Raw genomic sequence first — 13524 nt, forward strand, 5'->3', positions numbered from 1 at the left:
TGGGATATGTTTACAGAGACAGTCTGTGCCAAAGAAGGCAAGCTTGACATAGCAACTCCATATTGGAGACCTGACATAAGAAGCTCCATGAAGGATGCTCACATCAGTCCAGGAAGCATTTTGGTTTTAAATGTTCTAGTGTTTGGGGTGAGTCTGGAAAATAAGAGTAACCAATGTTTTTTGTGAACAGTGTTCTCATTATATTGACTGAGGTTCTAAGGTTCTAGAGTTTATTGACTTACAAAGACAAAATAAAGAGATTATGGTTTCTTTAATGGTCAAACTATTCATTGTCACCATTTCTTCAAGCCTGAAAACAGACAATTAATAGTCAAGCAAATCAACAAGTTTTTGTTAACAGCTGTATGCTCGCATTACCTCTGATTCTCATGCTACTTATTAAAAACAAGATTAAATTTTTTTATCTTGAGATGAATCACAATGTCAGTAACTTCCTCTCAAATAGTTCAGCAAATAATGTAAATAGTTATACATACACACAAAACACAGAAATAAAGCAACTATGGCAAAATGTCGACAATTTGTTGGTCTAGGTAATGAACATATAGGTATTACACTATTACAACTCCTCTGTTGGTTTGAAAATTTTCCAAACAAGTTGAGGGAATATAGCTACTTTGGCACTTTATTTTAATGTTAAACAAACAATTAACACATACAACATTCCCAGGCATTTATCCAAGAAAAATGAAAACAGACCTGTATGTGAATGTTCATAGCAGCTTTATTTATGACTAAAAACTGGTGGGGCAGGAGGATATTCAACTGGTGAATGGATAATAGATATATGGTACTCATAGAAATCCTACTCATCAATCAGAGAAATGAATTACTGATCAACAACATGGATGAATCGCAAAAGCACTATGCTAAGTGAAAAGTCAGATACAGGAGACATTTATTACTTATTCTATTTATATGACCTTCTGGAAAAGGAAAACTGGACAGAGATCAGTGGTTGCTTGGGGTTGGGAGTAGGGTAAGGGAATTGACTAAAAAGGGGTGGGGTACAAGGGAACTTTTTGGGGTATTGAAATATTCTGTATCTTGAATATAGTGGTGACACATATACATTTGTCAAAACTATTAGAAATATGTATATAAAAGGGTTAATTTTTATATATGTAAATTCTACCTCAATTTTAAAGAGTTGGGGAAAACAAATGAACTTTTACTGAGTACATTACTTTGCTAGCTCTATTAGTTAAGCTAAAATTAAACATCCCAAATCAGACTGTTTGCTAAATGCTTTTCTGGACTTTCAAGTGTATAATGAAATTTGTCTTTGTTAATATCTACATATTGACCTTTCAACTATTACTGCTTTCAAAGTTTGTGAAATACTTCTATACTAGGGATTGACAAACTTATATAGAGATCCAGATTGTAAATATTTCAGATTTTGAGTGTCATGTGCCCTCTTGTCACAACTACTGTCTTCTGCCATTGTAACAAAAAAGTAGCCATAGGCGGCTTGAAAATGAATAGATGTAACTGTATTCCAATAAAGCTTTCTTTACATACAAGCCTTACAGTCCAGTTAGTCAACCTCCAAATTCTAGACAATTTAGCAGTCATAAAACAGTGGTTAAAGCAATAACTCATGCCAGCTTAAAAAAATGTTCCTTAATATATATCACTTTCCTTAATTAGGAATTAAATATGGGCCAGAGATGTTCAGATACAAGAGGAATTGTCTTTGAAGATGTAAAAGTGCCTAAAGAAAACGTTTTAATTGGTGAGGGAGCTGGTTTCAAAATTGCAATGGGAGCTTTTGATAAAACCAGACCTCCAGTAAGTAATATGACTTGATAATCTTTATAGGATCTTTTATTACATTGAATAGTTTTATTTTAATATTGTATGGTTGGTGTGTATTTCTTTTTAATATCTGCTTTTATTAAGGATGGAGATGTTATTTTTCTTTAGTGTTAAGGATTCCTTAACTCTTGATGCCTGTTATAGAAATTATCTTAGCAAATACAAAATTACTATAGTTGCTGCTAGATTTGTAGAGATGCAATTTATACTTAATCATTCCTTCTGATGCATACTCATTTACTCTTCTCTCACGCATTAGAAATATTTCCCCTTAGAAGCTTTCCCTTGTTAAACAGAAGGAATTACTTGTCTCCTAAGCTATTATCCTGTGCCTTACAAATGCCCTCCGTTAACATTTAATTCATAAAAACTATATATATATAAATTTAAAAGCTTGTTCTCTCCACTCCCCTCTTTTGTTGTCTGGAGGTATGGGTTGTCATCTCTTTGTATAATCCTTAATTTAGAGTCTTTGGCAATAGCCATTTTACTGTTTTAAAGAAAACATGAACTTTTGCTTTGTGAAATTTTAAAATACTAGGTAGCAGCTGGTGCTGTGGGACTAGCACAAAGAGCTTTGGATGAAGCTACCAAGTATGCCCTGGAGAGAAAAACTTTTGGAAAGCTCCTTGTAGAGGTAATTTTAATACTGTACTTGCTTTGTTCAAATGTAAAGACACTTGTTTTCATCTAGATATTTGAAAATTATCTTAAGTACAAACTAATTTATTTCTTCTTCTGTAGCAAGAAGATAATGTGCTAAATTAGGATAGGTTTCAAAGATAGATTCTGTTTAGACTCTGACACTAGGTATTGTCCACTTAGGGAATTATGTTAATGAAGAAGAATAAAAAGAACAGTTAATACTTGTTGAGTACCTATTGTGTACTTCACAGTGTGGTACAGATTTTAAATATATTCCGTAAGTCTCCCAGTACTACCCTTGTTTTGTAGGGTACAGTACTACTGGTACTGTAACCACCAGTAAAGATCAGGAAACTGAGGCTCAGAGATTTTTTTTCTAGTATCACACAATTTATAAATCATAGATCCAGAACTCCATGCTTTTTAATCCATGTTACTTCCCATATCTTCTTGATTATCAAATAATTTTAGTACTAAAAAGTCAAGTCTTCCATGAATTTCCAGGGAAATTTTTAGCTCTTCCAAGTGATGTTCCACCATTATCTGTATCCTCTGCTTCTGTAACCCACTATAGGTTGTACAGTAAAAACCCCCAAACTCTATCCTCATGAGTCAGTGTAGTTCTCAAACTGCAGTGAAAAATTATTTTAAATTTCCAGTCAGTTGTGGACCATTGTTTGTGTGAAATACAAGAATGTCACAATATTAAATTGTTATAAAAGTTTCCAAATTCTTAACTCACTTTCTGTATCATGAACTAGTAAGTTTGTAGATTGGCACCAGGTTACAAAGCAAATTTGAATTAGTACTGTTGTGTCATTTAAGCTCACTTTCATAATTTATCTCTGTGCTATATTCTAGATACTTCTCTCAGATCTGCTTTACAGTTCTTTGATCTTGTGCCTCAACTGCTACTTAATCCACTTTGAATTTTTTTCATGACTCTTTTCATTTCTAGAATTTGTATTTGATTCTTTTTCAATTTTACCCTTTTTCTTTTATGTTGGCCTGGTTTTTCAACATAGGTTCTCTTTCTCCTTGTATCTCCTTAATTATATAAAAACATTTCATTTATAGTCACTTTCAGATTTTTTCCCCATTATATCAAGTTCCTAAGGTGCTAATGTTTTAGTCTATTGAATTTGCTATCCATGAAGGCCAATTATTTCCTTTCTAAATTTCTACCTGTAAGCTTATCTGCTATTGTCTTCAGTGCACTGTGGAAGCATCCTAGAGATTGGCTTTTGTTCTTTTTCTGAACTTTTATCACGTACCCCAGAGGTTTCACCATTCTGAGAGCTATTTTTTTCATGTTAATTTCTCCAGTTGGGGAATCCTATAACCACAGCTGTATATGTATGTGTACTTATTTATTTAAACCATAAACAACACTGTGGTTTCAACATTCACCTATATTATCAAGTTCTCACCCCCTCTACTGCAGTCACTGACTATCAGCATAGTAAGATGCTGTAGAGTCATTACTTGTCTTTTCTGTGCTGGATTGCCCTCCCTGTGACCTACCTATATTGTGATTGCTAATTATTATACCCCTTAATCTCCATCTCCCTCCCTCCCCACCCACTCTACCTAGTTCCTTCCCTTTGGTAACCAATAGTCCCTTCTCAGTGTCTGTGTGTCTGTGGCTAGTTTGTTCTTTCCAGAAGCTGTATATATTGATTGCACACTTAAAAGAGACTTTTTTTTGTTAAATGTCCTAGACAGTCCTGGGCAAGATAAGCATCTTTGTGGCATTCCTGCCCTGATGAGCTGAGATTTTAGTTCCTCCTTTGGAAAGAGATGCTCTTATATGCAGAGAATCTCACTATCAGCACAAGAAGGGGGATTGGAAATCTTTCCTTTGAGGTTTTTTTTTTTTTTTCCAATCAGGTATTTGTGTTTGTGGCCAGTGTCTACACTAGCTTGTTCCTGATGCCAGAACTATATATACATATACATATTAATAAAATGTATATTACTGAACATTAATCATAATTAATATTATGAATATGTTAGCTGGATCAAAAACTTATTTAGAGAACAACTATAAATATTATTCCATGCAGATCAGTCATCATTTCCAGGTCCTCCTCACCAAGTATCTGATAAATAATTTCTATTTTCAACACAATATGGAATCTTCTCTTATGTTCCATTTCTCATACGCTCTGCAGATTCTTTTTTTGTTCTTACTAAGTGCATCAGGATATTTTTGCCTCAAGATTCTTTGTTTTTTTTCCATGATGAATATAGATTTTTTTTGGTATCATTAATCTACAATTACATGAGGAACATTATGTTTACTAGACTCTCCCCATCACCAAGTAACCCCCACATACCTCATTACAGTCACTGTCCATCAGCATAGTAAGATGTTGTAGAATCACTACTTGTCTTCTCTGTGTTGTACAGCCCTCCCCATGCCCCCACCAGATTATACATGCCAATTATAATGCCCCCTTTCTTCCCCCCACCTTTATTCCTCCCTTCCCACCCATCCTCCCCAGTCCCTTTCCCTTTGGTAACTGTTAGTCCATTCTTGGGTTCTGTGAGTCTGCTGCTGTTTTGCTCCTTCAGTTTTTTCTTTGTTCTTGTACTCCACATATGAGTGAAATCATTTGGTACTTGTCTTTCTCCACCTGGCTTATTTCACTGAGCATAATACCCTCTAGCTCCATCCATGTTGTTGCAAATGGTAGGATTTGTTTTCTTCTTATGGCTGAATAACTTTCCATTGTCTATATGTACCACATCTTCTTTATCCACTCATCTACTGATGGATAGTTAGTTTGCTTCCATTTCTTGGCTATTGTAAACAGTGCTGCGATAAACATAGGGGTGCATATGTCTTTTTGAACCTGTGATCCTGTTTTCTTAGGGCAAATTCCTAGGAGAGGAATTCCTGGGTCAAATGGCATTTCTATTTTGAGCTTTTTGAGGAACCTCCATACTGCTTTCCACAATGGTTGAACTACTTTACATTCCCACATTCCCACCAGCAGCGTAGGAGGGTTCACCTTTCTCCACAACCTCGCCAACATTTGTTGTTGTTTGTCTTTTGGATGGTGGCCATCCTTACTGGTGTGAGGTGATATCTCATTGTGGTTTTAATTTGCATTTCTCTGATGACTAGCGATGTGGAGCATCTTTTCATGTGTCTGTTGGCCATCTGAATTTCTTCTTTGGATAATTATCTGTTCAGCTCCTCTGTCCATTTTTTAATTGGATTATTTGCTTTTTGTTTGTTGAGGTGCATGAGCTCTTTATATATTTTAGATGTCAACCCTTTATTGGATCTGTCGTTTATAAATATATCCTCCCGTACTGTAGGTACATTTTTGTTCTATTGGTGGTGTCCTTTGATGTACAGAAGCTCTTCAGCTTGATATAGTTCCACTTGTTCATTTTTGCTTTTGTTTCCCTTGCCCGGGGAGAAATGTTCATGAAGAAGTTGCTCATGTTGATGTCCAAGAGATTTTTGCCTATTTTTTTCCCCAAGAGTTTTATGGTTTCATAACCTATATTCAGATCTTTGATCCATTTTGAATTTACTCTTGTGTATGGGATTAGACAATGATCCAGTTTCATTCTCTTACATGTAGCTGTCCAATTTTGCCAACACCAGCTGTTGAAGAGACTGTCATTTCCTCATTGTATATCCATGGCTCCTTTATCATATATTAATTGACAATATATGTTTGGGTTAGTATCTGGAGTCTCTATTCGGTTCCACTGGTCTGTGGCTCTGTTCTAGTGCCAGTACCAAATTGTCTTGATTACTGTGGCTTTGTAGTAGAGCTTGAAATTGGGGAGTGAGATCCCCCACCCCCCGCCACTTTATTCTTCCTTCTCAGGATTGCTTTGGCTATTCGGGGTCTTTTGTGGTTCCATATGAATTTTAGAACTATTTGTTCCAGTTCATTGAAGAATGCTTGTTGGTATTTTGATAGGTCTTGCATTGAATCTGTAGATTGCTTTAGGCAGGATGGCCATTTTGACAATATTAATTCTTCCTAGCCAAGAGCATGGGATGGGTTTCCATTTGTTAGTGTCCTCTTTAATTTCTCTTAAGAGTGTGTTGTAGTTTTTTGGGTATAGCTCTTTTACTTCCTTGGTTATGTTTATTCCTAGGTATTTTATTCTTTTTGATGCTTTTGTGAATAGAATTATTTTCCTGATTTCTCTTTCTGCTAGTTCATCATTAGTGTGTAGGAAAGCAACAGATTTCTGTGTATTAATTTTGTATCCTGCAACTTTGCTGAATTCACATATTAGTTCTAGTAGTTTTGGAGTGGTGTCTTTAGGGTTTTTATGTACAATATCATGTCATCTGCAAATAGTGAAAGTTTGACTTCTTCTTTACCAGTCTGGATTCCTTGTATTTCTTTGTTTTGTCTGATTGCCCTGACTAGGACCTCCAGTACTATGTTGAATAACAGTGGGGAGAGTGGGCATCCCTGTCTAGTTCCCAATCTTAGAGGAAAAGCTTTCAGCTTCTCGCTGTTAAGTATGATGTTGGCTGTGGGTTTGTCATATATGGCCTTTATTTTGTTGAGGTACTTGCCCTCTATACCCTTTTTGTTGAGAGTTTTTATCATGAATGGATGTTGAATTTTGTTGAATGCTTTTTCAGTGTCTATGGAGATGATCGTGTGGTTTTTGTCCTTTTTGTTAATGTGGTGGATGATGTTGATGGATTTTCAAATGTTGTACCATCCTTGCATCCCTGGGATGAATCCCACTTGATCATGGTGTATGATCCTCATGATGTATTTTTTAATTCGGTTTGCTAATATTTTGTTGAGTATTTTTGCATCTATGTTCATCAGGGATATTGGTCTGTAGTTTTCTTTTTTGGTGGGTTCTTTGCCTTGTTTTGGTATAAGAGTGATGCTGGCTTCATAGAATGAGTTTGGTAGTATTCCCTCCTCTTCTATTTTTTGGAAAACTTTAAGGAGAATGGGCATTATGTTTTCTCTATACTATATGTCTGATAAAATTCAGCAGTGAATCCATCTGGCCTGAGGATTTTGTTCTTGGGTAGTTTTTTGATTACTGCTTCAATTCTGTTGCTGGTAATTGGTCTGTTTAGATTTTGTGTTTCTTCCTTGGTCAGTCTTGGAAGGTTGTATTTTTCTAGGAAGTAGTCCTTTTCTTCTAGGTTTTCCAGCTTGTTAGCATATAGATTCTCATAGTATTCTCTAATAATTCTTTGTATTTCTGTGGGGTCCATCGTGATTTTTCCTTTCCCATTTCTGATTCTATTGATGTGTTTAGATTCTCTTTTTCTCTTAATAAGTCTGGCTAGGGCCTTATCTATTTTGTTTATTTTCTCAAAATAAACAGCTCTTGTTTTCATTGATTTTTTCTATTGTTTTATTCTTCTCAATTTTATTTATTTCTTCTCTAATCTTTATTATGTCCCTCCTTCTGCTGATTTTGGGCCTCATTTGTTCTTCTTTTTCCAGTTTCAATAATTGTGACATTAGACTATTCATTTGGGATTGTTCTTCCTTCTTTAAATAGGCCTGGATTGCTGTACACTTTCCTCTTAGAACTGCCTTCGCTGTGTCCCACAGAAATTGGGGCTTTGTTCTGTTGTTGTCATTTGTCTCCATATATTGCTTGATCTCTATTTTAATTTGGTCATTGATCAATTGATTACTTAGGAGCATGCTTTTAAGCCTCCATGTGTTTGTGAGCTTTTTTGTTTTCTTTGTACAATTTATTTCTAGTTTTATACCATTGTGGTCTGAGAAGTTGGTTGGTAGAATTTCAGTCTTTTTTAATTTACTGAGGCTCTTTTTGTGGCCTCGTATGTGGTCTATTCTGGAAAATGTTCCATGTGCACTTGAGAAGAATGTGTATCCTGCTGCTTTTGGGTGTAGAGTTCTGTAGATGTCTGTTAGGTCCATCTGTTCTAGTGTGTTGTTCAGTGCCTCTGTGTCCTTACTTATTTTCTGTCTGGTGGATCTGTCCTTTGGAGTGAGTGGTTTAGGTCCTTGAACAGAAAAAGGACATTAGTGGAAAATTTGACCAAATTTGAATAAAGCTTATAGTTTAGTTGAAAATATTGTAACAACATTACTGTCCTATCCTTGATCGTTATACTATTGTTTTGTAATATGTGAACATTGGAGGAAGTGGAGTGTAACTTTCAAACCTAAAATTAATTTTAAAAGTTTAGAAAAAAATTCAAGGAGAAAAACTTTTAAATTACTAGTTACCCTTAAACTTTTTTCTTTTTAATTTTAGCACCAAGGAATATCATTTTTGCTGGCTGAAATGGCAATGAAAGTTGAACTAGCTAGAATGAGTTACCAGAGAGCAGCCTGGGAGGTTGATTCTGGTCGCCGAAATACCTATTATGCCTCTATTGCAAAGGCATTTGCTGGAGATATCGCAAATCAATTAGCTACTGATGCCGTGCAGATTTTTGGAGGCAATGGATTTAATACAGAATATCCTGTAGAAAAACTAATGAGGGATGCCAAGATCTATCAGGTAAGGTTAAAAATGTTTTGTTGTTCTTATGGGAGGAGAGTATTTGAGATGTCAGAGTAGATTTCTGATTAAATAGAGATGTTCTGCCATGAGTAATAATAAATGAAAGTCATAGATGACTGGCAGCTGGAGTTTTTAGAACTAATTAACACAAAGAATGCCACCTTTAAGTAAATGCCTTAAGAGAGACTAGCTAACAAAGTAAATGGTACATGTGTATGTATATGTCTGGATCAGCCTTTGAGTCTTAACATCTCAGCTATTCGTAACCCATTCTTTGCTCTCCTGAAAGTAAGCATACCATTTAAAATTAATTAAATTTAGAGTCTTGCCTGACAGCTATTGAATTGGCTGAAACTATATTTGGGATTGTAAAACCAACAGGAGGAGGCAGTGATATACATGACTGTTTTCTAAATTAAATTGGTTATTAGAAAAACTTGGTGATAGGAGTAATTTAGTAAATAAGATACAAATGCACATATTCTCCACATGTAGCCTAAATAATTATAACCCATTTTCATCATTATCTCTTCCCTTGTTTCTGTTTACCCTAGCAAATTATTTGACAGATCCAGTCATTTGAAATGTAGAGGTAGAATTACAGAATGCTAGAGTGAAAAGGAAATTTAGGTAGTGTAGCCTCTCAATTTAGATGTGAAAAAACTGAGGGTCGGAATTTGTGCCTTATCCAAAGTTACAGGTTTACCTGATGATACTCTCCAACTCCTAGAGTCTGTAATTATTATAATTACTACTGTTGTCAACCATTTGACTTTTCTCTGCCATCTGAGAAAATGAACTAACAAATCACTAGGGTTAGAAATTTAAAGTAGAAGTGAGGGCTGGCTATTAGGAATATCTTAAGTGAACAAAACCAGATTCTTCTAGCATTTTTTTCTTTAGCAACTCTTCATTAGACAGGAGAAAAAAAATCAGGTTTAAGAGTAAGAATAGAAAATTACTGAAGGTGACAACTAGCTAAGAAGATTTCAAAAATTAAAAAAAAAATTTTAGTAACATTTATCTTTAAAATTTCCCTTTTTTGAAATATTAGTATCTTTTTTATTTTTTAAGACTTTGCCCCAAAATTATGGTGAATGACTTTTTATAATAATTTTAACTAATCTTTAGAAAATTACATATTTTCATAGGTCTCACAGTGTCTCAAAATTACTGTAGACTAGAAACTCTATATATGGTTTGATTCAATTTGGTATTACAATGGAACTTATCCTACTGTCCAAAATTCTGAGGAAGTTGAAGTATTTATGTAGTGAAGATATTTAACCTTCATGTATATTTTTTTCTTGCAGATTTATGAAGGTACAGCACAAATTCAAAGGCTTATTATAGCCCGTGAACACATAGCCAGGTATAAAAATTAACGAGTTTACTATACAAACATGATTAATTGTTGAATTAGAACACAATCTACTATTGAATCTCCAGAAAAGAGAAAAAGGGCTTTAAGATGTTTTTCAGTGACATTTTAAAATCAGTACTTTTACACTAACCCTCTGAAACTTATAGTAGTTTTCTGCTTTTGTTTGACTTTATGACTCACTTTTTTCAGGTTTCATTTAAAAAGTATTCAGAATGTTCCAAAATTTATATTGAGAAAATATTGTGGGATTTGGATGCCATCAAATAACATGCCAGTGACTTTGTTGACTTAATAGTATTATATTAGAAGAGTTCATTTAACTACAAATTGGAAATCATTTGTTTTCAGTTTTATACAAATATTATCAAAAATTTGATGTTGGTATTCTCCCATTATACGATAACCAGAAGTTACATGAAAATCTTGTTTAATTCTGAACCCACATTTCACTTGCCTTACATAAAGCAAATAAGTAAAATTTGCCTTAAATTATTTTATATGACTAATTGGTCTCTGGGTAGACTTTGGTCTATTGTGCACAGTCTCATTTTATGTGCATACATTATGAAAAGAAACTAAAATAAAATTGTTCAATGCTTATTAGTGTATCTGTTTGTATTCTTTCTTGGAAGTTTTATTACTTCATGTAACAGTGTATACTTGGTTTGTTTACCATGATGGGAAAACATCCTGTTTTGATTTTGAACTGCATAGAAATTACCTGTCCCATTTTTTTATTAGATTAGTAGATATCTCAGAAAATATAATGTAAGAACCAAAATTTGTGAATTTAATATTCCTTTGTAATTCTAAACATCAAATACTGCTATAAATTTGTTACATTAAATATTTGTTGTCTGACACCACTTCTGACACCAACTAGGTGTTCTACAGTTTAATCCTATTCTGATACTAACTCAAAATAGTTGGCATCAGACTCCACAGGTTTAAGGGCTTGTCCCATAAGACAACCCTCACTTCAGATACCAGTTATAAATCCTGGGTCCCCAGACTATCTACACTTCTGTCCAATTTGACTACAAATTTTGAATGTTTCTACAACCTTACCCTTAGATTTGATAATTTTCTAGAATGGCTCACAGAACTCAGGGGAAAAAAAGCCTTACTTAAAATTACTAGTTTATTATAAAGGATACAACTGAGGAACAGCCAAATGGAAAAGACAGATGCACAGGGCAAAGGAAGAGGGGAGACACAGCTTTCACACCTCCCTGGGTGCTGCCTTCCCAGTAACTCAATGTGTTCACCAACCTGGGAGCTCCCGGATCATTTATCACAAGTTTTTACAGAGAATCTTCAACCCCCCTCTATTCCCCAGAGGTCAAGAGTTGGGTAGAAAATTTCCACCATTATTAGGTGGCTAATGCTGCCATAAAAAAATGATGCAGATTGGGTAGCTTAAACAACAGATTATTTTCTCACAGTTCTGGGGCCTAGAAGTCCAAGGTCAAGGAATCATCTGGGTTGGTTTCTGGAGAGGTCTCTCTGGGTTACAGACTGCTACCTCTATTCTCACATGGCCTTTTGTCTGTGTCATGCGTGGGGAGAACAAGGACACCAGTCCTGTTATGGGGCCCTATCCATGAGTTCATTTAACCTTCATTATCTCTCACAAGGCCCCATCTCCAAATACAGTCACAGAAAAGGTTAAGGCTCAATATAATCAATTTTGAGGGAACTCGGTCAGTCCATAACATCACCCTTTAACTTAAACTTAGTCTTTCTGGTGACCCAGCCCCATCCTGTCTCCATGTAGGGGACCCACCCTAAGTCACCTCATTAGCATAAACTCAGGTGTGCACTTTTATGCAAAGACAGCATAAAAAAAGAAAGGCTTTGTTTAGGTAAGGTTCTCCTCCTAAGGGGGGAGGATCTCCCAGAGAGCAAGCTTCCAGGACATTCTAGCTTCATTGGTTAGAGGTTACATTCTTGAGGAGGTTGATAATGCAGTTAGGTTAGGTATTAAATCTTGTCTTATAAGAAGCCCTAAATAACTTTAAGTGACTCCATTATGATCCTGTGATTTTCTTTTTAACAGTAAGGAGATTTAGAGACTTACTGATTATAATTATATTGGGTATTGCACAGAAATTACAAGTTAAATAGAATATATAGATTCCAAATGCAATTTGAATTTATGATACAAAAGTCCAAAAATTTACTTACCTGTTATAAGCATAGTTTTAAACATGTAAATGTATTCCAAAGCCACATGATTGAGAGTATATATTAAAATACTCTTTTGATTATTAAGCAATCATACAACTATTAATTAAGACTTTATAGTCACAAATAATCTAAGCAAAGAAGTGAACAAATATATTTTAAGTATATTGAAGTGCCTCATGGATCTGAAGGATAGGAATAGAGTCAGTTTTAGGATGAGAGTAGAACCTAAGTAGTCTTCAGGAATCCATGATATAGTATTTTTCTTCCTCAGCTATATTTCACCCTGTCATGTTTCATTCTTTCTTGTTCTGTAGCCTGGCTTTCTTTGTTTCTTTGATCCCATGTTAGCAGACCTAATATTAATACACTACATTTCCCACCACTTACATAAGCTGACTGGCTAGGGCCACTACAGCTAGGAGGGAAGGAAGTCATAGACTACAAACATGATTGTCAGTTGCCTACATCTGTGATTTGATGATTCCTAAAGAAGGCATAGTTTTTTGTGTTTTTTTTAACAGATCTGGTATGTTTTTGACAATTTTAATGTTTAAGGAATCTACCAGAGTCATCAATTTGAATAAAGGGAGAAGAGATTACTCCAAGACTCCTCTGGATTAAAAACAAAAGCAAAAAAAAAACTGTATATATGGTTTCTGAAATGACATCCACTAATTTAAATATATTAGCCATGATAAAGAGTACAGAAGTTCTTTTGATATTAAAAATTAAATCCTACATGCGACAGTTGCTTTTTTTTAACACGTTAATGTATTTCATTTAACTCATTAAAGAATAAGGTAACTAATAAGATGTTAAAACTGGTATAAGGGTGAATTTGAAGAATAGACCTACAGGTAGTCAGAAATGCTTAAAATAATTCGGTAATGGATATAAAACTAATAACTTACAGGGCAATAAAATCTGAAGGGGTCATCTTTTCTGCAGAGCAGAAA

The 13524-nt window shown here is 34.7% G+C and overlaps 1 protein-coding gene across 1 annotated transcript in view; it reads left to right on the forward strand.

Moving 5' to 3' along the window:
• The window catches only part of ACADM (acyl-CoA dehydrogenase medium chain), a 44508-nt gene extending 33530 nt beyond the window's left edge, over positions 1-10978 (forward strand). Inside the window, exons 9-12 of the mRNA XM_036890274.2 lie at positions 1675-1815; positions 2384-2479; positions 8743-8991; positions 10308-10978. Coding sequence (XP_036746169.1) covers positions 1675-1815; positions 2384-2479; positions 8743-8991; positions 10308-10379 — 558 coding nt within the window. The 3' untranslated portion in view covers positions 10380-10978. The remainder of the gene's footprint in view (positions 1-1674; positions 1816-2383; positions 2480-8742; positions 8992-10307) is intronic.
• The last annotated feature ends 2546 nt before the right edge of the window (positions 10979-13524 follow it).

Source organism: Manis pentadactyla, chromosome 4 (assembly GCF_030020395.1).
Source record: "Manis pentadactyla isolate mManPen7 chromosome 4, mManPen7.hap1, whole genome shotgun sequence".
Classification (NCBI taxonomy): domain Eukaryota; kingdom Metazoa; phylum Chordata; class Mammalia; order Pholidota; family Manidae; genus Manis; species Manis pentadactyla.